The sequence below is a fragment of the Oncorhynchus kisutch genome, linkage group LG30 (assembly GCF_002021735.2).
Source record: "Oncorhynchus kisutch isolate 150728-3 linkage group LG30, Okis_V2, whole genome shotgun sequence".
Taxonomy (NCBI): Eukaryota; Metazoa; Chordata; class Actinopteri; order Salmoniformes; family Salmonidae; genus Oncorhynchus; species Oncorhynchus kisutch.
Window position 1 is genome coordinate 5,759,070 of NC_034203.2, and position 24,367 is coordinate 5,783,436.

At 42.2% G+C, this 24,367-nt stretch overlaps 2 protein-coding genes across 21 annotated transcripts in view; both read right to left on the reverse strand.

Annotated features, from left to right (window-relative positions):
- Positions 1 to 207: 207 nt before the first annotated feature.
- LOC109875144 (inhibin beta A chain-like) lies at positions 208 to 11,527 on the reverse strand. Its single transcript, XM_020467363.2, has 2 exons — positions 10,399 to 11,527; positions 208 to 3,119 (listed from the first exon to the last, which is right to left on the reverse strand). The coding sequence occupies exons 1-2, from the start codon at positions 10,889 to 10,891 to the stop codon at positions 2,281 to 2,283; spliced, it is 1,332 nt and encodes a 443-aa protein (XP_020322952.2). The 5' UTR covers positions 10,892 to 11,527; the 3' UTR covers positions 208 to 2,280.
- Positions 11,528 to 19,976: 8,449 nt separating this feature from the next.
- dlg1b (discs large MAGUK scaffold protein 1b) overlaps positions 19,977 to 24,367 on the reverse strand; it is a 242,222-nt gene continuing 237,831 nt past the window's right edge. For all 20 annotated transcript variants that reach the window (XM_020467259.2, XM_031810895.1, XM_031810894.1 and 17 more), the window contains 3 exons: positions 23,007 to 23,116; positions 22,603 to 22,694; positions 19,977 to 22,351 (listed from right to left, as the gene is read on the reverse strand). In XM_020467259.2, the coding sequence (XP_020322848.1) occupies positions 22,245 to 22,351; positions 22,603 to 22,694; positions 23,007 to 23,116 (309 nt within the window). In that variant the 3' untranslated portion in view covers positions 19,977 to 22,244. The remainder of the gene's footprint in view (positions 22,352 to 22,602; positions 22,695 to 23,006; positions 23,117 to 24,367) is intronic.

Here is a 24,367-nt window from a genome sequence, read left to right on the forward strand (position 1 = left end):
AATTGCTCGCGGGTCTGCTTACCGACACCATTCTGCTGGTGGAGTATACACACCATTCCAACACAGAATAGCTGCTTTTTAACATATTTCATTAAAGTTATTTATTATTTTTACAATTATTTGTAGGAAAAAGGAAAACTATTTCACTCATATTGTAATTCATTATAGGTCATGTTTCATAGAAATCTGGAAAAACTGGACAATTACTTCAAGCAATTTTTTTATTGGAACTCCTGTTAGCCTTAGCATCATTACATACATTCCCTCCCAGGATATTTCAAGCCAGGGATCTGAAAAACAAGCACGTGCCAACCAGGGGCCCTGAGCCATCTTTAGGGCCACGAGATAGCAATCCTCTGAGGCCTGCTTGCCAAATCACTCCAATCGTCCTCCTCCTTGGCATCTTATAAGGGGTTATCAGCGAGCACTCACGTCTCTTGCCCTTGAAGCCTGTGGAATGTTTGCTGCTCGCCTTGTTTATGGTCAGACATGGCCCTGCAACTGCAGCTCAATGTCACTCACAAGCATCCAGCCAACCAGCTTTGTGGCAGGGCTAGTTTGTCCCTCGCTGGGGTTGCATTCCCTTCTGGTGTTGGCTCCACAGTAGCCACTTTATGTCCATGTGTCTAAGACAGCCTGCCGGACTTTTTGCATCATTTTGCACATTTTCTACCTTTTTCCCCCATCATAAATTTAAAAGCATTGGATTTGGAGTAATCGTTGACTGGACGAAGATTCAACCATTGTGAAAACCTGGACGCATTTAAGTAAAGTGTTACCGATAACTGAAACAAAACATGACAGAAATAGTATAACGCATTGTGTTTAATGATGAAGCAAAAAATTGCTGCCAAATAAATTATATAAAAAAATATCCATAAGCAACAGTTCTGATTTGTACAACAGAGCAAAATCATTTTCAGTGACTCAAGAGTATGTAAAGTTGTCTAAATGTGTTGTTTCAGTGTCTTCTCTTCTCTCAAACACATTCCCTGACCTTTGTATATTTGTCATTTATGACATATGTAATGTTATAAATATCATCATATATTTCATATGTCCACTGCTCTCCAATTTCAGTTTGAAAGAAGTGTTGAACAAAAGAAGCAGGAAAAAAGTCATACCAAATTGATTTAACCATTGGAAGACATTTTCAGACTCTTTGAAGTGTTAGTTTCATAATTTTCATAGATTGGCCAAAGTGTTTTTTTTTCTTTGTCATCACCAGTTGTTAGGAAGATTAATCAAGATGCTTTAGTAGAGAATGTCCTTCTGGTAAATTAATCATATTGAAAGCTAATGCTGCTCCCATCTTTGGCCTTACTTTGATTGAGAGACTATCCGTAGCTATAGTATGTGCTGTTTATGTGTTAAATGTATCTTGTGTATAGTCTTCTCTTTAAAAAATAGTTTTTTAAATGTAACCTTTATTTAACTACGTAAGTCAGGTAAGAACAAATTCTTATTTACAATGACAGCCAACCAGGGAACAGCAGGTTAACTGCCTTGTTCAGGGACAGAACCTTGTCAGCTCAGAGATTCAATCCAGCAACCTTTCAGTTACTGGCCCAACGCTCTAACCACTAGGCTACCTGCAGTATCTCTTCATGCAGGCCCAAATGCCAGTTACCGTCAATGTGATCAAGCTGGCAAGAATGTTGGTATAGTGCAAAATTCAACATTCATTATTTTCATGTACAAAGACAAAGTAGTTCAGAAATGAATAATAATAATTATAATAATAAACCTAGTTAATAATTATATTAGTGTTTGGCTCCAGTAGCTGGTCAAACCTATGTCTTTCAAGTATCTCTCAACAATAACAATACAAACATTTGAAACACAGACACACATTTGGAGAAAAAAAGAATTAAAAAAGTCTACTTTGTATACAATTAAGAAACAAAACACATATAAAGAAACATTAACAAAAACACAACACATTGTAATACTTCATCAGTTGCATAGTTTTTTTTCAGGGAACTGTTCCATGTTCATTGCAGTGCAGAGAAGCAGGAATCACATTGCGCATAAACAGTGATAAGTAGTCTCACTCTGTCTCCATTTAACAAAAATATATGATGTATCTCTTTTTTATCTGAAAGTGCCACAGAGACTATTCCGATTTAACAATACCCTGTCAGATAATAAGACAAAACAGACAGATCAGTCAAAGAACTCCCCAAAAATGTATTGTCCATCATACCAGTTATATTATGTCCATCATATCAATGGTGCCTTCTTATTATGGATGAGTCTTTTACTGCTCTGTACTGTCTCTTACGAGCAGCCGCACTCATCCACAATCATGTTCTGGATGTCCTTCTTGATGATCTTCTGCTCCTCGTTGTAGTAGAGCATGGACATGGCGCGTAGTCGCGTGGGCACGCAGCATGACTTGATGTTTTGGAAGGGCGCGTAGCCCCGCATGCGGTAGTGGTTAATGACAGTGGAGTGAAAGGACAGCGAGGAACCTGTGATGCTGGCTACATGGCTGGGGCAGTCACCCTCGCAGTAGTTGGCGTGGTAGCCTGGCGGTGCGATGATCCAGTCGTTCCAGCCGATGTCCTTGAAGTTGACATAGAACTGCCTCTTGCAGCACATGTGCATCTTGTCGTCGCACTCCAGGCCTCGTTTGGCACGGCGGTGAGCGTGTTCCTCCTCGCCAGGCCGCAGTACGACCATGAGGAATGGCCGGTGGGACTGTTCCCTCTCCCGTCCCGGTTGCTCGTCCTCGGTGGGGACCAAGACGGGTTTGGCACCCACCTCGGTGCACAGTGGGCAGGAGACTCGCAGATCCAGGACTCTGCCACCGGTATCCAGCAGGGACTGGATGCTGCGTGGCACGGGGAGAGTATGCCAGCCGCTGCGCCGTGTGTCCACCATCTTCTCTGACACCAACTCCTCCTCCTCGCCCTGGGTCTCGGTGGAGGTGGAGGCAGAGCCTGGAGCTTTCGGCTTCTGCCGGCGGCGCTGCAGAAGCTGGATGTTCACTTTTCCCTTGCCCCGCCCTTTCCCCTTGGCCAGCTTCAGGAAGAGCCACACGTTGGCCTGCTCCACCACCGAGAGCTCGCTGCCCTCCTTGGAAATGTCAAAGGTCATGGCAGATGGAGAGTTTCCTAGAGCAGGAAAGGGAATAGGGCATTTAGTCATCACAATGAGAGCAATGCTTCAAATGTTCAGTCATTTTGGTTAGGCAACACATGCATGTTTTTGGGGCTCTGCTAAAAACAAATGATTATGTTGAAAAAAGGCTGTACAGAAATGATAACTGGAGCTGTGCCCCTTTCTGTCCAATAATGTAATTTCTGAAAAATATTTCTGTCCTTTTAGGGAACCCCTTTTGGCTTAAGAGCAACACCAGAGGTAAAAGCCGTATAACATCTTGCTTACTCTGTGTATTAAATAGAGCTTTGGGCTAAAGGAGAGATACACTATATGACCAAAAAAAGGTATGTGGACACCTCCTCATCGAACATCTCAATCCAAAATCATAGTCATTAATATGGAGTTGGTCCCCCCTTTGCTGCTATAACAGCCTCCACTCGTTCCACTAGATGTTGGAACATTGCTGCGGGGACTTGCTTCCATTCAGCCACAAGAGCATTAGTGAGGTTGGGCACTGATGTTTGGTGATTAGGCCTGGTCGCAGTCAGAGTTCCAATTCATTCCAAAGGTGTTTGATGGGGTTTAGGCCATGCCTGTGTGCAGGCCAGACAAGTTCTTCCACACCGATCTCCACAAACCATTTCTGTATGGAACTCACTTTGTGCACAGGAAACAGGAAAGGGCCTTCCCCAAACTGTTGCCACAAAGTTGGAAGCACAACATTGTCTACAATGACATTGTAAATCAAATCAAATAATATTTTATTGGTCACATACACGTGATTAGCAGATGTTATTTTGGGTGTAGCAAAATGCTTGTGCTTCTAGCTCCGACAGTGCAGTAATATCTAACAAGTAACATCTAACAATTTACACAATCTATACCCATTACACACAAATCTAAGTATGAATCAATTAAGACTATATACATATGGACGAGCAATGTCAGAGCAGAACGAACTAAGATACAGTAGAATAGTATAGAATACAGTATATACATATGAGATGAGTAATGCCAGATGTGTAAACATTAAGTAACTAAGATACCGTAGAATAGTATAGAATACAGTATATACATATGAAATGATTAATGCAAGATATGTAAACATTATTAAGTGACTAAGATACTGTAGAATAGTATAGAATACAGTATATACATATGAGATGAGTAATGCCAGATATGTAAACATTATTAAAGTGACTAGTGTTCCATTCCTTAAAGTGGCCAGTGTTCTCTAGTCTATGTCTATAGGCAGCAGCCTCTATTGTGCTTGTGATGGCTGTTTAACAGTCTGATGGCCTTGAGATAGAAGCTGTTTTTCAGCCTCTCGGTCCCAGCTTTGATGCACCTGTACTGACCTCGTCTTCTGGCTGATAGTGGGGTGAACAGGCAGTGGCTCAGGTGGTTGATGTCCTTGATGATATTGTTGGCCTTCCTGTGACATCGGGTGCTGTAGGTGTCCTGGAGGGCGGGTAGTTTCCCCCGATAATGAGTTGGGCAGACTGCACCACCCTTTGGAGAGCTTTGCGGTTGCGGGTGGTGCAGTTGCCGTACCAGGCGGTGATAAAGCCCGACAGGATGATTTCAATTTCGCATCTGTAAAAGTTTGCGAGGGTTTTAGGTGACAAGCCAAATTTCTGTAGCCTCCTGAGGTTGAAGAGGCTCTGTTGCTCTGTCTGTGTGGGTGGTCCATTTCAATTTGTCAGTGATGTGTACACCAAGGAACTTGAAGCCTTTCACCTTCTCCACTGCGGTCCCGTCGATGTTAATAGAGGGTGCACCCTCTACTGTTTCCTGAAGTCATCTCCTTTGTTTTGTTGACGTTGTATGCTTTAGCGTTAAGATTTCTCTTCACTGGAACTAAGGTGCCAAACCAGAACCATGAAAAACAGCCCCAGACCATTATTCCTCCTCCACAAAACTTTACAGCTGGCATTATGTATTGTGGCAGGTAGCGGGATCTTGTGCAATGTTGGTTCCAAAGGCAGTTTGGAACACCGAGGACAGATGGTTTTAATGCTCCACACCCTTCAGCACTCGGTGGTCCTGTTCTGTGAGCTTGCGTGGCCTACCACTTTGTGGCTGAGCTGTAGTTGCTCTAATACATTTCCACTTCCCAATAACAGCACTTACAGTTGAACGGGCAGAAATTTGACTAACTGACAACAATGTAAAGGTGGCATTCTATGATGGTTCCACATTGAAAGTCACTGAGCTCCTCTTTAAGGTCATTCTAATGCCAATGTTTGACTATGGAGATTGCATGGCTGTGTGCTCGATTTTATACACCAGTCAGCAACGGGTATGGCTGAAATAGCCAAAACCACTCATTTGATGGGGTGTCCACATACTTTTGTATATATAGTGTATTATGCATGCTATTGACAGTGGACACTCCATTCTATCCAAACTCCATACTCTGTACAAGACTGTATTTGTTCAAGGTCTGTCATGTCTGATTAGGTGGGCTCGGAAGTATCTTCCCCAGTCACTTTGGCATCTGTTTACTTTGGAAAGCAATGGGCTATGAGAGGGTTGTTGTGAGCCTGGTTACTTTCATGAATAAACGGTAGGTTAGGGTGATTGGACATGTGTATGGTGTCCATATTAGGACAGCCTCATGGACACCAATTGGACATATTTATTGTCTGATATGGCTATTGTTCACGCTTAAACGCTTAAAAAATCTATTATAATAAATGTTATACAAACTTATGAATTTGAAAATAAATGTTTTCAAATAAATACGAATACACTCTTCCTTATTCATGAAAGCTCTTATAAAGTGTTATTTCTAAAACAGATCCCCTTTTAATCTCATACTCTCAAACAAACTTGAGTTAATCAGAGCGTGTAGGACATTCTAACCCACAACACAAACTGTCTTCTTTAATCTCTCTGAGTCCTGCAGGATTGAGAGGGCCTTTGTGGGTTGTTTACACACCACAGTCCTGGGTCATGTCCAGTATGGAGAACATTTTTTGAAAGGAAGAGGTAACTTCCTGAACTTGTCCAATAAGAAACGCTTGTTTAGGCCTACATTTTAAAATGGACCCAGGAGTGGTGGCCTGTCTACAGGGAGCTACTGAGAAGTCTCTCTCCACTGTCACCATGCTGCAATTGAGACAAAGTTCAACCATGTGCAACCCGTCACTTAACAACACACATCCCAACACACATACCCATTTGCCTGCCCATCTCACATTGTATACCTATTTTAAGGAAAAAGGCACAACGCTGGAAAGAGGCACAACTCAGACACTTCATTCAGGATAAAGTGGAGTTAGCCTGCCCAGGAGCAGGTTAGAGCTGACGGAGTTCTTGCCATAGAAATGTACCTGCATGGGTAAAAGGTGAGAAACCTTGGTGTCAACGGTTATCTCAAGTTGAACTCAGAATTTACCAAAGTTAGCTCGCTAACTCCTCTATCCCATGAAGAAGTATACCCCTCAGATCATGACATGGAATAACAACAGATAAATAATCTTTAGGTGACCACAACAATGGATACTTTGTCCTGGACTAAATTCAATTGTGCCCACGTATAGAATTCCTCCATTGCATCTGACTAAATTCAAGTTCAACCCTCTCCTGTAGCACTTCCAATGTCTAGTATAAGATAACACTTCAAAAATGTGCATGAGGATCTGCACAGCAAAAGTGGTTAATCATCTGTAATGTTATAACTATTAGTGTTCAATACTTTTAAGACACACAGTGTTATTTTAACCCTCTAGTTTTTAAACACGTTTTAAAAATGTACACTCAAAAATATCTATAGCTACCACGTTTGGTTCCTTGAAAGTTGTGGGAACGTTCGTTTTTGGTTTCACATTGGTTCTAGGAACAAAGCCATACGTTTCCTGACCAGTAAAACTGAATGTGTTCTAAGACCATTTGAGGAATTTTCGTGCATAGCTGCTGCTCAGCGGTGTCCTGGGAATCGCACCAAATTTATCACGGACAAATAGGACAAATACTTTAGCTAACGAAATAAAGCACAGTCACCACCAAAACAGTCAGAGTTGTACATTTTTGGGGAGTGCTTTGGGGGCTTTTGTACTGAAAAGGGAGCAACTCATATCTCTTATGGATATGGATATGCATGTACAGTAAAACCAAACAACACTAAATGTATTTATACTTTTTCGACCACAGAAATCCCTCCCTCCCTAGCAAGGCTCCCTATCTCTTTTTCCTTTTACTTGTAATGAATGAATGAACAAACAAAACAGGGAGAATAGAAAAGCTTGAAAGCGAAGCGCCTCTAAATATATTTGGCTAGATAGCGCAGCAGATAAAAAAAAGAAAAGCATCTTCATCTTCCAAGAAATCTCAGTCGGCGAGGAAAGATCATCGCCACTACAGGAATGTCATTAACGATGTGTTATTGGTTCCTGACCATTCATTCAGAGAAGAGTAGTGCTGATTGCTGTGAGAGGTGGCAGGCGCCTCTCTCTCTCCCTCTCTCTCTCTGTCCCCTCCCTTCTCACTATTTTGGTCCTCTCCCTCTCTCTCTCTTTCTCTCTTGGTCGCCCTCTTTTTCTCTTTCTCTTTATTCTCTCTTTTTCTCCCTCTCTATCCTCTCTCTCTCCCCCATCCCCATATCCACTTATAGCCTCCACAGTAATTATTTGGCCCCATATTTGGATGAATGAAGTGATTATGTACGGTTAGAAACCCCGCAGGTATGTCGGTCGGGCCCTTCGACACCCCCCCCCCCCCACCCCCTCTGGCGCATCGTTAATGCCCCCCTAATTTCACCGGCACTTTTTTTAAATCCAAGGTTCATACAAAAGGGTGGTTATTTAAAGCCCAAGCCATTATGCACATTTATGTAAGCAAACAAGCAGGAGAAGAATGTGCTTGTCACATGCTGGTTGCGCCGCTCTGCTGCCATACACGATGGCCAGTCCGCAATCAGGAGAGCCTCCAGCCTCCCCCTCGTTGCGGTGGCGTGCAGCGCATGAGAGCACACTGTTGCACGTGGAGGCGATACATGTTGTAGTTCCGATGCATTGTATTAAAACTCTCCTATTGTTGTTTTCGCATCGTTGTCTGATCTCATCTCTGATTCATCCACTTCACACCTGCATATGAAAATTCCCAACTGTAGATGTGAACGTGGTTGACGTATTTCAATCAAGTGGTTGACCCGCTGTTGTAAAATTCTGAAAACCTAGGCCTAAAATGCAAAAACGTGTCTACTTTCAGTTCCTACGCACTGAAGTTACAACACTTAAACTCTTATCCATCACTTCTTTCGTCATACATTAGGATACAGTTGTACTGTGAAGTTTTCTGTATCGATACAAAGTGCCACTAGACTTCACCAACCAAACGCTGGGTATAAATTAAACTGGGTTAGGTCTCATTCAGAGCCTGATCTTGTGGTAGCGTTGGTAGGACGACAGTAGCTTTAAGGCCGATTTTCCCCCGACTGCCAGACAATTGATTCCCTGCAAACTCCCTGCCTAGGAATTCCCACAGCCAACAGACCAGGTTTTTTTATACACACAATTACCAGGCGATTCAATCAAGCAGTATGCGGGACATTGGTTAATAGACCAATAACAAAGAAAGTTCCAAACCTCTGCCAATAACAGATAGTTTTCAGTTTCCCCCCCAACTCAGAGCACTCCAAGCTAAATTCTTGCAAGATAAATATTTTTGGGGCAAAAGTAATTTTAATTTGAATGAAAATCTATTACAGTAAGGTACTTATTTGTAACCCAGAAATGATTTGATATTGATATTTAAAAAAATATACGCTTACCCTAACCATAGCCCTAACCTCAACCCTTGCCGCAATCCTTGTTTTAAACCTAACCCTAGCCTTAGCAAGCAGTTGCTTATCAACAGATCGTTTGCTGATAGATTGACCATCTGTAGATCATCTATATGGGACTATACAAATAAAGTGTGACCCAAGTCACTACCATGTTTAAATCGGCAAGACCAACAAAGTGTGACCGAATTCGCTACCCTGTTTAAATTGACAAGACCTACAGCGGAGAAATGTATATGATTTTCCTGGATATGGCTATGGAGAAATGAATTGTTACCATTGATGTGCCCGCACACATACACACTAACTCCAAGAGAGGCGGATGGAGGAACAGGCAGATGCATGCACACACTAATACTCATGGTTATTGACACACTCACTAACACACAGTTTATTGAGCATTTGAGAGAATATTAATTTAGTCATGAATTATAGTCCATCTTGAACTACATTTATACACATCTAGCATGTCACATAATTTACAATTCCTTGTTCTTAATCTCATACCAACATTTCATGTAACCTTTATTTAACCTGGTAAGCCGGCTAAGAACAAATTCTTATTTCCAATGATGACCTGGCAAACATATTTTGCAAAATCCTTAAGTGTCCTCTAGTAGCTGAGTACACACTGAAATCATTTTGAGTCAAAAGCCGCATTCGACACTCGCTTAAGCGTGGGGAACTCGTGCTAGCTAAGGATGCCAAGGCACGTGGGTAGTCGGTGCGCATAACCCCCGAACGAAGAAATTGCAAAGGGACGTCAATAGTTTAATCTAAGCCATGTTGACTACAAGTTCGAAGAGAAAGCCTTAAGCACCACAGACACACATCAATATTGAAACAGACCCAAACCCAGGCACACACATTTTACACATGCAGGTAGCACGTTATTTAATTGCCCGCTTGGATACTTTTAATTAAATGTTTAAATCATCACTGTATATCTAATAAATCACTGTGTTTATTTCATGAAAACAAATTCAAATTTATATTTTAATCATTTATTTCCACGAGCCTCCTTTTGCCATTGGAAATGCTCAGTCTGATCGTGATGATACAAATGTAAACATATTTACATACACAGCAATGATTGGTCGATAGGATCATCTAGACTCTAGAGCCTACCCAGCTTAGACCTTCAAAGTAGGAGGATGCATATGCAAATAAAAGATGACTGGTCATTGGTCAGAATAATCAGATCAGATTGTGAAAAATTCCATCCCACCTAAACAGGCTGAAATTCCAGGAGTTTCTTTTAAGGCTCTTAATTTTTGGGACTGCACTGCCCTTTTAAACAACAGTTTCCACGGGTTTACCTGATATTTATCAGGAAATAATTATGTGATAACAGTGAGTACTTTCAGGTACTATAACAAAGGATTAATTGTGCTGAGTGGTGCTTCTTTAAATGAATCAAACAAATCAAGAAAGTAATTGATGTTATTACTGTAACTGCTAACCAAACAAACATACAGAGGCACACAAAATCGCTGACTCACCTGGCTCGGCAAAGGTAATGATTTCGGAGGGCGGCTCGGGCAGCCCTGCCCACTCACTGCCAGCACCCCCCGGTCCCTTCTCCTGGATCTCCACCCTGCCGTCCTCACCCACACGGCCAACGTGTAGTTTCTTGATGGCGTTGAGCAGGGCAGCGCGTGGCACCGGGTGCGTGACGTTGGGCCGTGCACTCAGGTGGAGCATGTTGAGGATGTGCCGCTTTACCGCTTCCACCATGTCCGTTTGGCCCGAAGTCCGAGCCACAGATTCAGATGCTGATTCAAATCCAGGAGGGACCGGGTCATAACCCCTCGTCATCTGGGCCAGCACACAGGACGGACAGTTGGTCACCTGGGTCTCCTCCACCAGCCCCTGCTCTGGCATGGCCACATCCACAGCTGCCAGAGGTCCAGCCAAAGTAGGGGATCCACATCCTGTCTGAAGCTTGGCGAGAAGCAACGCCAGCACCCCGGCAAACGCGGCTAACAAGGGCATCCTGTGCCACAGAATGCCGACTCACACACGCGCACACAAGACTTGGAGAAGGGTGAGTAGAGGACAGCAGCACACCGGACAGCTCTCCTCACCTTATCTCTCCCGATTCACAAGGTGTTGATGGGGTTTCACCGACACCAACAAAGCACTTGTGTGGGAGACAGAAATAACAAGTTTGAGAAAAGTTACAATCCTTCTCTGAGTGAGGTGCTGCTAGCTTCAAAAAGTTGGATGTTGGAAAGTAGAGATTTGAGACCAGGCAATGCCCTTGTATTACTCCTATGGGGTAAAGCACTTTACCCCACTACTATCTTTACTTGGTCCTCACAAACCAGGTCTTTGCTCCAGTCCTCATAAACCACTTCTCCTGTCAATTCCAGAAAAGCAAGCTCTCTGCTTTGTAAAACCATTCCTCTTGTTTTGTCCAGTTGGTAAAATAAGGTTTACTGTATAAAAACAGAATATCTTGTCCAGTCTTTGTAAAAATGAAGTGTTTGGGAGTGTGTGCACTCTAGTTTAGTCCTTGCAAAAAGAAGTGTGGTGGTGTCCTGTCCTGCTGATATGCACAGCACTGGAGAAGCCTCAGAGAGCTCACTATATCGGAGTTGAATGGCTTTGTCGAAGTGGGCAGGGTTAGAGTGCCTCTCACTCTCACCACTCTCTCTTTTGCCTCTCACTGTAATTATACCTCCCTCCCTTCCTTTATCCCTCCCTCTATACCCCCCATTACTACTGTGTGTTTCATTACTTCTGAATCACAACTACGTGTTCATCCTTTTAAATTTTAACTAACAAGTTCAACTTCAGGCAAACACAAGAGTCAGGCAGGTCACCTCCACAAGTTAGTCTATGTTTTTTGCTTGAAATTTCTTTCTCTGTTTTGCTATCTTTCTATATAGTGTCTGCATTGGATGGTTTTTGTAGCATGCTTGTGGGGTTTTCTTGCACGTCACGATGGAGGAGGCGGAAGAGGCACTGTGTGCGCACTGAGTCTCCCTGATTCATTCATACCACACACCAACACACACACAGACGTGTTCACCCTCATCCACATTTTCACACACACACCCCAACCCCAGCAAGCACATAACGTTCTGAGAACCATATGTTTCTTAGAGCTTGGGGAGAGCATGGTTGTCCTATGGTTATTTTGCATAAACCTTCCCACAGCTTTCTGGGAATGGTGCAGGATAGTTGATTGGCTTTGGAACATTCTCAGCACATTTAACAAAGTAAAGTACTTTCTTACTTTACTTTTCCTAAAAGTTCAAACATGGTTACATTTAAATTCAGTTTTGGTAATGTTCTAGGAACGTTCTACAACTGGTTTGACAAAGAAATAAAGTTTTTCTGTGGGATATTTCGTGGCTCTTTTTAAAGTCATGTTCTCAAATTGTTCTGAGAACTTTAAGAAAACCACAAGAACACTTTAGTAATGTTCAGAGAACGCTCTAAGAATGTTATTTAAAAACGTATACATTCCGTTCTCAGCATCAACAAAATGTGTGGTCAGGTGTGTTCTTAATGAGTACTTGTTTCTTTTGAAATTGGGTCTGTTTGAATATACTAAAATTAACAGCTTTGTTTGAGTAAAAAATTATAATAATAACATGGGATGCTAGTTCCACCCTGGTGGCACAGTGGACTAAGTCCGTGGATAGAGAACAAAAGATCACAGGTTTGACCCTACTGATGCCGTGCCACAATAACAAATAAATGTGATTGCATGATTAATGTCTAAGCAAATTAATTCCCATGTGTCCTATCTGTGCTTGGTGTTCAACACAGTTAAACTAAGCTAGAAGTGTTATTTAATTACCTTCAAATAACCTACAATTTTCATTCTCAGAACGTTAATAAAACCATAGTAAAATATTCTCAGAACGTCCCTGAAACCTAAAAATCTATGTTCCTAGAAAAGGTGAAATGTTCACTTCTGTTCTCAGAATGTTAAATTGTTTTTCCTTCATACTGGTGAGGAAACGTATGGCTTTGTTCCCAGAATCAATGGGGAACCAAAAACGTACATTCCCACAACTTCCAAGGAACAAAATGTACTAGCTGGGATAAACCGGGCATGCCCACTGACTGGTCTCAGTTCCAGTTACAAAACACACACAGGTAAGCTATATTCATTACATACCTAGTGTCATCGTACCACTGATTTCACGTTGGATGGATTCTCTAGGGAATTTGTCTTCGACCAAGTTTAAAGTTTTAAGGTCACATACACAAGTACAGCGAAATGCCGTTCTTGCAAGCTCTAAACCCAACAACGCAGTATTCAAATATCAATGTAGTACCCAAGAGTCAATGTAAAGGCCTCTAGGGGTCTACATCAGCTCATGTCACGGTTATGGTGGGATTTGGTCCACAAGACCTGGGCTCAAATAGTCAATATTTTTTATCAAACACTTTGAGCGTTTTATTGAGCCTGCGTTTGCTTCTATTTGGGACTATTCAATTGGCTCCATTGCACCAAGCAAGTTCATTCAAGCTTAAAATCAAATCAAATCAACTTATATTTGTCACATACACATGGTTAGCAGATGTTAATGTGAGTGTAGCGAAATGCTTGTGCTTCTAGTTCTGACAATTCTGTAATAACCAACGAGTAATCTAACCTAACAATTTCACAACAACTACCTTATGCACACACAAGTGTAAAGGGATGAAGAATATGTATATAAAGATATATGAATGAGTGATGGTACAGAACGGCATAGGCAAGATGCAGTAGATGGTATCGAGTACAGTATATACATATAAGATGTTTCTCTCCCAGGTGGTGGTTGTTGGTGTTTCATAATCATCTTTGTAAAATTAGTTGTGTAAAATCTATAAAAGGCTTGTGTAATCCCAGCCAATGACTTGGAAGAGAGGACCCTTGCCCAGTGCTATACTCACTTCACTGACATCCTCCGTGCTAACGTGATGTGAGTAGGTGCCCGTTGCCCGAGCGTGATTTGGTAGTGGAACGTGTGACAGCAACGCCTCTCCAACAGTTGCCGCTCCAGCTGACTCATGGCACATGCATATCATTATCGTGCACCATCGGGTGTAAGCGTGGAGAGTGCTGTGCCATCCATTCATGATGAGCACTTATCGTTGTTATGAGTGGCATAGCCTAAAATAGACCCTTTGGAGTGGATGGAGAAAGAGTTGGCTCTCAATGTAGTAGTTCATCATCAGGCAAATAACTGGCCAATTTACCTTCAATTAGTCAGACACAAATTTAAAAGGCTATAATGGACTTTGACTACGAGGAAATACTTAATCAAGCATTATGAGTGTTCTCATGAACGCCATTATACACTGAGTATACCAAACATTAGGAACACCACATTGAGTTGCAACCCCCCACCCCCCTTTTGCCCTCAGAACAGTCTCAATTTGTCAGGGCATGGACTCTACAAGGTGTTGAAAGTGTTCCATAGGGATGCTGGCCCATTTGTACATGTAGGTAGGAGTGAAGTAACTATACGATTTAACCTGTCTCCTCCTCTTCATCTACACTGATTGAAGTGGATTTAACAAGTGACATCAATAAGAGATCATAGCTTTCACATGTATTCACCTGGGCAGTCTGTCATGTTCTTAATGTTTTGTACACTCAGTGTAAAACTTAAACACACATGAAGGTGTTATGTAGTCTTTATGTCAGGCATTATGAATCCTTATGTATACCTCTTTGAAATAAAGTATTATCAAATGTTCTAACGCACATATCCGGGAAACGGTTTGTCCGTGATTGGTATATAAAACCTGAAACCTCTTGTTTGATGTGTCACTGGTCTCTGGTGGTGCAGGACTTCCTCTCTAACATGGGGTGGTGTGATGGGATTAGGGACTCCCTGGCATTCCTTTCTCCACCCACCCTGCCTTGTGACTCCCACCCAGATGGGGTGTGCTGGAGTAAGAGAGGAGGTGGGAGGTTTGTGTGGTGAGTAGGAACTTCCAGGAGGATGCTGAGGTGTGAGAGTGGCGAGAGTGGCTTCACCTTGAGCTGTAGATAACACTAAGCTACTTTCCTTTGCTGGTACACTGCAGCTCTCTACAATGGGTAAGCTGTGAGGATGCTTGATAGGGGGTGATGGTAGGGTGTTTTCATCCCACAGGACCAATTATGGGCCAAAACACAGTTATTAGCCGACCATCATCTGCAGTCCAGGAGCCCATACGACCATCAGGAGCCAGTTAGACAGTCCTCATAGAACACAGTTTGGGACGTCTTACGAACAGTAAATTATTGGCAAATATCATGTAGTGTGAAAGGAGCTTAAAAAGAAGAGCAAAAAAATCTATCTGTAGAGTATTTAATTAGCTCTGTTTCAAACCACGAAGCTGACTCATTTTTACCACACCTCTGCATTACTACCACGTGTTTTTCAAGGAAGCAGGCTTTATATCTATCTACAGCTTGAGTGGGTTCCATTACACACTGATCTGTTGGAACTGTGACGCATGTTGATGATGTAATCGTCTGACATCACACCTCTGTTCCTGACTAAGGAGCCACCTTTGCGTTTATCTGCTCGTTAAAACGTTACTTACCATCCACTGCTATATGAACTTTTGGCACCATGCAGAAACATGGCAGATGGCTGGTAACAGGAGGTATTGAGTCATTATAAGTGTAAATCTCTATTTTGTATTTTAGTGTATTACTGCTTTACACAGACAAGTGAGTCAGCAAACTAGAGGAAACCCTCTGCGTTTCTCAATCTAAATACGTAAATGTAATTTGCATTGACTTTTTTAACTCCCTCTATTCCTCTTGAAGGGGTTTAGTATTTTACAACTTAATGTTAGATGGGTCCTCATCCTCAAATATGCCAGGTTAAACTGTAATCCGTGGTTCAGCCACTGGCTAAAGTTAGCAGAATATTATTTTGGCTTCCCCTTTAACAGATATTTAGTACCATTTTCACTGTGCTGAGCCAAACTGTGCTGAGCTGGCCTGGTTACACATCCATGATAGTTGCTGAAACTATGCTGAAAAGGACAATGTGAAAGGAAAATATCTGAGGAATAATCCTGGTACCGCCAATCAAATGTGATGATTTCGGAATTGTTTTAAACAAATGCTTTTCTCATCCAAGTGCTTTATAAAAACCAGGCCTGAACAAATAAAAACACTAAGCTACTTTCCTTTGCTGGTACACTGCAGCCAAAGAGAGCTCACCCATTTCTGTGCCAATTCACTTTGGTGACAAAATGAGCAGCGCCATTGAGGGCTATCACAATGTCTTCTTCTTCTTCTCTATATATAAATAATGCTTCTTCTTTGGTATAATGGCATTCGTATAATTTTAATGTGCATGCCGCCACCTACTGTTGCCGGATGGAAAAAATATCCCAAAATCATAAACAATCTGGGCGGGGGAAGAATATTCACACAAACTACACATTTTTTATTAAAATTAAAATCAACCTACTTCCTTTTAAAATGTTAAAATCTAATCAGATCACTACACAGGCTACAGTGACTCAGCTGTGAGGTCTTGAAGTCCCAAACACATTTGGGCCACTGCCACAATGTTGGTACTTGTGCTGTACAGTTTATAACTGTAGCAATAAACGCCAAAAAAACCACCTTCTTCACAATAAAAGTATCTGGTTCGCTTGACTGTTGAAAAACATTCAGATCAGGTTAGGGGGGGACATTCACCACAAAAGCTTCTTTAATGGTACTTTCTCCTTTAACCCGTTCCACTGCCTCTGCATAAGATATCTGATGGAGAGCCCTGATCTCTGCCTCCTCAACCTCCTTTACCCTTATAGGGCACTCCAGGAACTCAGGATTGTGGTCCCCACCACAGTTGCATCATCGATCTTCTTTATTCCGGTCTTCATACCTTAACCGTCTGCAAACATTTTCTACATAACCATATCCTTTGCAGTTCTCACACTGTAATGGCTTGGTCATGAACACACTCACCACATTTTGTACATATCCTAGCTCCACATAGAACTCTCCTTCAGTCTACCTCATTGGTTGGATTGAAGATTTTCTCAAGGCGCCCTCTTCCACTGAAGCTTTGACAGCATACACCTTTATCGCCCTCTGGTGGTTCAACCTGGACTCCAGGGTTGACGTAACATAGTAAAGGTAAACATGTATCCCTCCATTTAGTATGATATACTGCTCAAAAAAATAAAGGGAACACTTAAACAACACAATGTAACTCCAAGTCAATCACACTTCTGTGAAATCAAACTGTCCACTTAGGAAGCAACACTGATTGACAATAAATGTCACATGCTGTTGTGCAAATGGAATAGACAACAGGTGGAAATTATAGGCATTTAGCAAGACACCCCCAATAAAGGAGTGGTTCTGCAGGTGGGGACCACAGACCACTTCTCAGTTCCTATGCTTCCTGGCTGATGTTTTGGTCACTTTTGAATGCTAGCGGTGCTTTCACTCTAGTGGTAGCATGAAACGGAGTCTACAACCCACACAAGTGGCTCAGGTAGTGCAGCTCATCCAGGATGGCACATCAATGCGAGATGTGGCAAGATGGTTTGCTGTGTCTGTCAATGTAGTGTCCAGAGCATGGAGGCGCTACCAGGAGACAGGCCAGTAGATCAGGAGACGTGGAGGAGGCCGTAGGAGGGCAACTACCCAGCAGCAGGACCGATACCTCCGCCTTTGTGCAAGGAAGAGCAGGAGGAGCACTGCCAGAGCCCTGCAAAATGACCTCCAGCAGGCCACAAATGTGCATGTCTGCTCAAACGGTCAGAAACAGACTCCATGAGGGTGGTATGAGGGCCCGACGTCCACAGGTGGGGGTTGTGCTTACAGCCCAACATGTGCAGGACGTTTGGCATTTGCCAGAGAACACCAATATTGGCAAATTCGCCACTGGCACCCTGTGCTCTTCACAGATGAAAGCAGGTTCACACTGAGCACGTGACAGATGTGACGGTGTGGAGACATCGTGGAGAACGTTCTGCTGCCTGCAACATCCTCCAGCATGACCGGTTTGGCAGTGGGTCAGTCATGGTGTGGGGTGGCATTTCTTTGGTGGGCCGCACAGCCCTCCATGTGCTCGCCAGAGGTAGCCTGACTGCCATTAGGTACCGAGATGAGATCCTCAGACCCCTTGTGAGACCATATGCTGGTGCGGTTGGCCCTGGGTTCCTCCTAATGCAAGACAATGCTAGACCTCATGTGGCTGGAGTGTCAGCAGTTCCTGCAAGAGGAAGGCATTGATGCTATGGACTGGCCCGCCCGTTCCCCAGACCTGAATCCAATTGAGCACATCTGGGACATCATGTCTCGCTCCATCCACCAACACCAGGTCGCACCACAGACTGTCCAGGAGTTGGCGGATGCTTTAGTCCAGGTCTGGGAGGAGATCCCTCAGGAGACCATCCGCCACCTCATCAGGAGCATGCCCAGGCATTGTAGGGAGGTCATACAGGCATGTGGAGGCCACACACACTACGGAGCCTCATTTTGACTTGTTTTAAGGACATCACATCAAAGTTGGATCAGCCTGTAGTGTGGTTTTCCACTTCAATTTTGATTTCCATTGATAATTTTTGTGTGATTTTGTTGTCAGCACATTCAACTATGTAAAGAAAAAAGTATTTAGTAAGAATATTTCATTCATTCAGATCTAGGATGTGTTATTTTAGTGTTCCCTTTATTTTTTTGAGCAGTGTATATTTACCAAATATATCAATAAATACATATATTTGTGACATTTACTGAAAAACAATATAAAACGCAACATGCAACAATTTCACATTTCATATAACGAAATCAGCTATTAATTTAGGCCCTTAATCTATGAATTTCACATGACTGAGCAGGGGCGCAGCCATGGTTGGGCCTAGGAGGCCATTGATCCACTAACTGGGGATCAAGGCCCAGCTAATCAGAATGAATTTTCCCCACAAAAGGGCTTTATTACAGACAGAAATACTCCGCAGTTTCATCAGCTGTCTGGGTAGCTGGTCTTAGAGGATCCTCAGGAGAAGAGGCTGATTGTGGCTGATTGTGGAGGTCCTGGGCTGGAGTGGTCTGCGATTCTCTAAAATGGCGTTGGTGGTGGCTTATGGTAGAGAAATGAACATTCAATTCTCTGGCAACAGCTCGTGGACATTCCTGCAATCAGCATGCCAAATGCACACTCCCTCAAAACTTGAGAGATCTGTGACATTGTGTTGTGTGACCAAACTGCACATTTTGAAGTGGCCTTTTATTGTCCCCAGCACAAGGTGCACCTGTGTAATGATCATGCTGTTTAATCAGCTTTTTGATATGCCACAACTGTCAGGTGGATGGATTATCCTTGCAAAGGAGAAATGCTCACTAACAGGGATGTGAACAAAATTGGAGGGAAATAAGCTTTTGTGCATATGGAACATTTCTGGGATCTTTTATTTCAGCTCATGAAACCAAATGTTTATATTTTTGTTCAGTATACCTTTTCCATACATTCCGTAATCAATTTTAAATATTTCACATATCCTAAAAAATGTCTAAAAATATATATTTGATGCCCCCCCCCCCCCTATGGACGATTATTGAGTGCTTTTCTCAATAGTGGAGTGGAGTGTTGTGAGCATAACAGTATGTGGAAAAGAAAAAACCCTTACAAATTATATTCTCAATAGACTGAATAGAGCATGCTTTTTAGTCCAAGAGAAGGCTTGAGCAGGGTCCAGGAAACCGGCTCCTATCCTATTAGAGGCATCCAACCATATTGCTGATACCAGTTTGGGGTGGCTTTGCTGCCTCCGTCTGACTTCCCCAATAGGCCGAATGTGCTTGTTTGTTGTAATGACCTCATGATGTAATATCTTCAAATGTTTAAAAAAGTAATGTTGCGCTCATGGGGATGTCATTCCTTGAGCACCAGCCTATAGATATCTTGAAATCAAGTGCAATTTGCACATGAAAATGTCATTGGATATCTCAATAATCATCAACAGCCATCTTCAGACCCACATCTATTTCCACAATACACACACAGAAACAAACAATTGGAGGGGTGGTCAATTGAAATAGGGTTTACGATCTGGCACTACACACACACAACAGAAAGAAAATACTTGCACCACACCACAGTAAGTTGTATGAGAAATGTTATATTTTTTTATTCAATTATGAGCCGTTCTCCTCTCTGATTAATGGAATGAATGAGAATCGGTAGGTTATTTACATGTTTCCAGACAGTCCCCCCAAAAGTGGAGGTGGTGAGGTGATGGAAGAAGCAGTTTTGTAGTGTAGAAAAAGCCGTTATCTTGAAGGCGAGGATGGGGGGAGGCCTCGCTGAGGGACACAAGCCTTGTGTAGAGCCCTCCGTTGAACGAAGTCTATAAAAAAAGTCCAATGGGTCAAGTCTGGGCTTTCAGTTCCCATATCTACTATAGAACCGGCATCATTGCATTCTGGAAAAAAACACTCAAGAATAGCCAGTACATTCCTCACGTGAAGCTGTGTTGTTTTCAAGTCAGGGCCTTTAAACATTTGGCAGGTGTAATAAACAAATATGTTATTTAATATTTTTGCTATATTACTTCTAGTCATCTGTAGTTTTATGGGTTACATCGTTTTTTTTCAAAATCTTATAGGCTTTCACATGAAGTAAAGACAACTAGTCGGTTACTATAATAGGACACGGGAGGATACTAGCTGCCATAGTGGCCCTTTCTGAGACTGCTCTCTAATCTAAAACATGCATTTTACCTGGGCAGGGGAAGAGGTGTCTATAGTCCTAGTACAGTACAGACTAACTGCTCCGGAGTGAAGTTTCCCCCAGGTGCAGAACTAGGATCAGCTTCCCCTCCATCAATCCTAACCTTAACCATTGGGGAGAAAATGCTAAACTGACCCAGCGTCTAGGGGCAACTTCACCTTACACCTCAAACTTGAAACAGGGATAATGTTTCACAATAGTGACACCCTGTTCATAATTTCACAGTTTAATCAATAATTGAGGTATTAGTTGTGGGGGAAAAGAGCATACCCATAGGTTCTTTAGAACCACAATAAGGGAGCACTGTATTAGAATAATCGTTTTTCTGATGTAGACTAATAATTTCTTTAAAAAAAACATTTTTACAGGAGGCGGTGGTAAAAGAAAACAAAAATATATATATTTATATTTAAATATCTTTTATACTTTTTTATTTATATATGATTAAAAATGCAATCAAAATAATTCCCATAGTATTAGTGTTTAAGTAAAGTTCAATATAGACGTTTATTATAACAAAATAGGCAGTTTACGGAGGGTTAAATATATGTTAAAATCTCATTGTACAATAAAGTTGTTACATTTTTGCATCTGCATTTTGCGGACAAACCTAACGACACCTAAAAATGTCAGTCCCTTACTTTTGCATCTGTAAAAGCACTCTCAAAAACAATTCAAACGATCAAAGATGGTCATTTAAACAGCAAGACAGAGCTTAAAAACTCTCCATAGTTCTTACACTGATCTGATCTCAAACTCAAGTTCTAGAGGGTTTTAGTAGGAGCGATATCACATTTTGCTCATGAAAATGTCAATATTATTCCAAGAATCAAACACACATGTAGGATGCAAACGAGAATTACAACCGTATAAACAGTAATGCTGTTTGCGTCACACAGTTCTTGTTAAGAGCAGAGGTCAGCGTTAAACCCTTTGAATGGACACACTACACACACTCCACCCTCCAGGACTTGAGTTGAAGAACCCTGTTCAATCAAGTGCCGCACAAGAAACATCTGTGTGCCGCTCAAAGACACAAAATTCAATGGCTTTCTAATATGGATACTGGTAAGGAGCGGGGGGAAAGTGAATACAACTGTGTTATATAAAAAAAAGACTACTATGATAAATATGTTGAAGGATGACGGTAAAAGAAAGTGGAATAAAGGTACTAAAAAGACATGCTGTTAAAGCTATCACGTGCAACGTTTTGCTTTGTGTTTCCCCTACTTATAACCTAATGCCTGGACTTCCTTTGTCTTCGGACGAAAATTAAGCCGTGAGCCACTAAAAAGTTCTTTCACTTTCCTTTTTTCTTAGAAAGTCACCTCCTTTAAACATTAAGGAACTGTACCGTTTGAACAACATCATCTGCCCCTCTGTGCTTTGCTCTGCTGGTCTGGCTATTCGTTGTCAACATCACTGGCCGTCACTGTCACTTCTCGGTCGGTGGGACCGAAGACTTAGGTCATGAGAGAAGCCTGGCAGAGGAGGGGGATTGAGGAAAAGGGGGGTGATAAGGTTCGGACCGTTTTGCAGGTGGTAGGGTAGTGTTTCCAGTTTCAGCAGAACAGGGCATAAATCATAAATAAAAAGGAGAGGAGGACGACAGGGGAGTAGAAAGTGTTGTGACCTCTTCATAATTTCTCCTTGGATAGCACCCATATGAACAGGCCAGACTGTTCCTCTATGGTCTGCTTGAGTTGCTCGTAGATCTCCTCCAAGGTGTCTCCTTGAACAATGGCTGAAACAGACACAAAAAAGGCTTAGTGACTGGTTAAGCGTAGCTTCTCATCCAATAGCCTTTATATGCATCTACTTGCAATGCTGTGTCTACTCTGTTGCTTCCATTGTAATTTATTTGCTGTGAAGCCCCTTAAGATTTCCCTGTGTTAAAAAGGGTGATATACACATAGAAATAAAGTAAACAATTAAATGTTAAACTAACCGTCCCATGTCATGCCAAGGACACAAAGAAAGGGGTTAGTTTGTCACCTGTAAAATGCTCAGTGAACTCCTGCTCCAGCTTGGTGGCTCTGTCAAAGGTCTTTCTGCTCTGCTCCTCCGTCAGCCTCTTATTCATCTCCCTGATAGAAAGGGAGAGAACAGCACAGTGACAACCCTGTACACAACAGTGTGTCTAGATCCAGGTACTAATTCCGGCAAGAACAACTAGCAGTCCAAAACAAATGGAGAAAGACACACCGATACCAGACCTAAACTTCTTTCTTATTTTAAAAATGTTATTGCAATGTTATTGCATGACACAGGCTTTTGTGCCAGTTAAGCTCCGAACCGACAGAGCTAGTAGCAGCAACCATCAAGTCTGCAAAACTAAGCTGACAGTTGTACCAGGTGGATAAGCATCTAAATCTGACAGAGAATCAGCTACCACTCACATGATGTTCTCCATAGACTTGGGTTTGATGAAAACAGCGATGGGATGGAGCTGGGCCAGCTGCAGCCTCTTGATGGCGTTGCCCGACACATCCAGGATGCAGTGTTTGCCCTTAAGGAGGGGAACAGAGAAATCTGGTGGGTGCAGTGTTGTCACGATACAGAAACACAAACCAGACTGAACTATATGATATGCTTTATGTAAAATATTGTTTGCTGTGCCGGAGTCAGGAGTAGTTGCCTAAGCTTCCGACTCTGGACCACATATGCACCCTGGTGATGGGGGTTCGAGCCCCGTCTTGGCCACCTTCTGTCTATGTCCCTACTATCGGTCTCCCTCTACATTTCCCGCTGTACTGTCCCAATTTTTTTTTTATTATGTGCTGTAGCTTGAAAAATAAAAGACATGACTTTGGGTGACAACATAAGGCATAACTCCTATTAACTGGAGCATGATTTCACAGAGCCCTGAATGAGCACCTTTGTTTGGTGAAGGAACCTAAAGTTAAACATTGGCGACCCCTTTTAGCTACCTAGGCTACATGTACACTAGCCGTCAAAAGTTTTAGAACACTTACTTATTCAAGGGTTTCACTTAATTTTTACTATTTTCTATAGTGAAGAATAATAGTGAAGACAGAACAACTATGAAATAACACATATGGAATCATGTAGTAACCAAAAAAGTGTTAAACAAATCCAAATATATTTAATATTCTTGAAATAGCCACCCTTTGCCTTGACGACAGCTTTGCAGACTCTTGGTATTCTCTCAACCAGCTTCACCTTGAATGCTTTTCCAACAGTCTTGAAGGAGTTCCCACATATGCTGAGCACTTGTTTGTTGCATTTCCATCACTCTGCAGTCTGACTCATCCCAAAACATCTCAATTTGGTTGAGGCTGACCTGGCCTCCACAATCCCCCGACTTCAACCAAATTTAGATGGTTTGGGATAAGTCGGACCGCACAGAGATGGAAACGCAGCCAACAAGTGCTCATCATATGTGGGAACTCCTTCAAGACTGTTGGAAAAGCATTCCAGGTGAAGCTGGTTGAGAGAATGCCAACAGTGTGCAGAGCTGTCATCAAGGGAAAGGGTGGCTATTTGAAGAATCTGTTTAACTTTTTTGTTTACTACACAATTCCATGTGTTATTTCATAGTTTTGATGTCTTCATTATTATTATATGTAGAAAATAGTAAAATAAAGAAAAACCCTTGAATGAGTAGGTTTTCTAAAACTTTTACCGCTAGTGTGTCTATGCATATTCCTAAAAATCTAAGGGCATATTTATCTACTGGAAATTACTGGGCATCTTACAGACTGTTGCTTTTAAGACTGAACACACTAAAGCCTGTTAC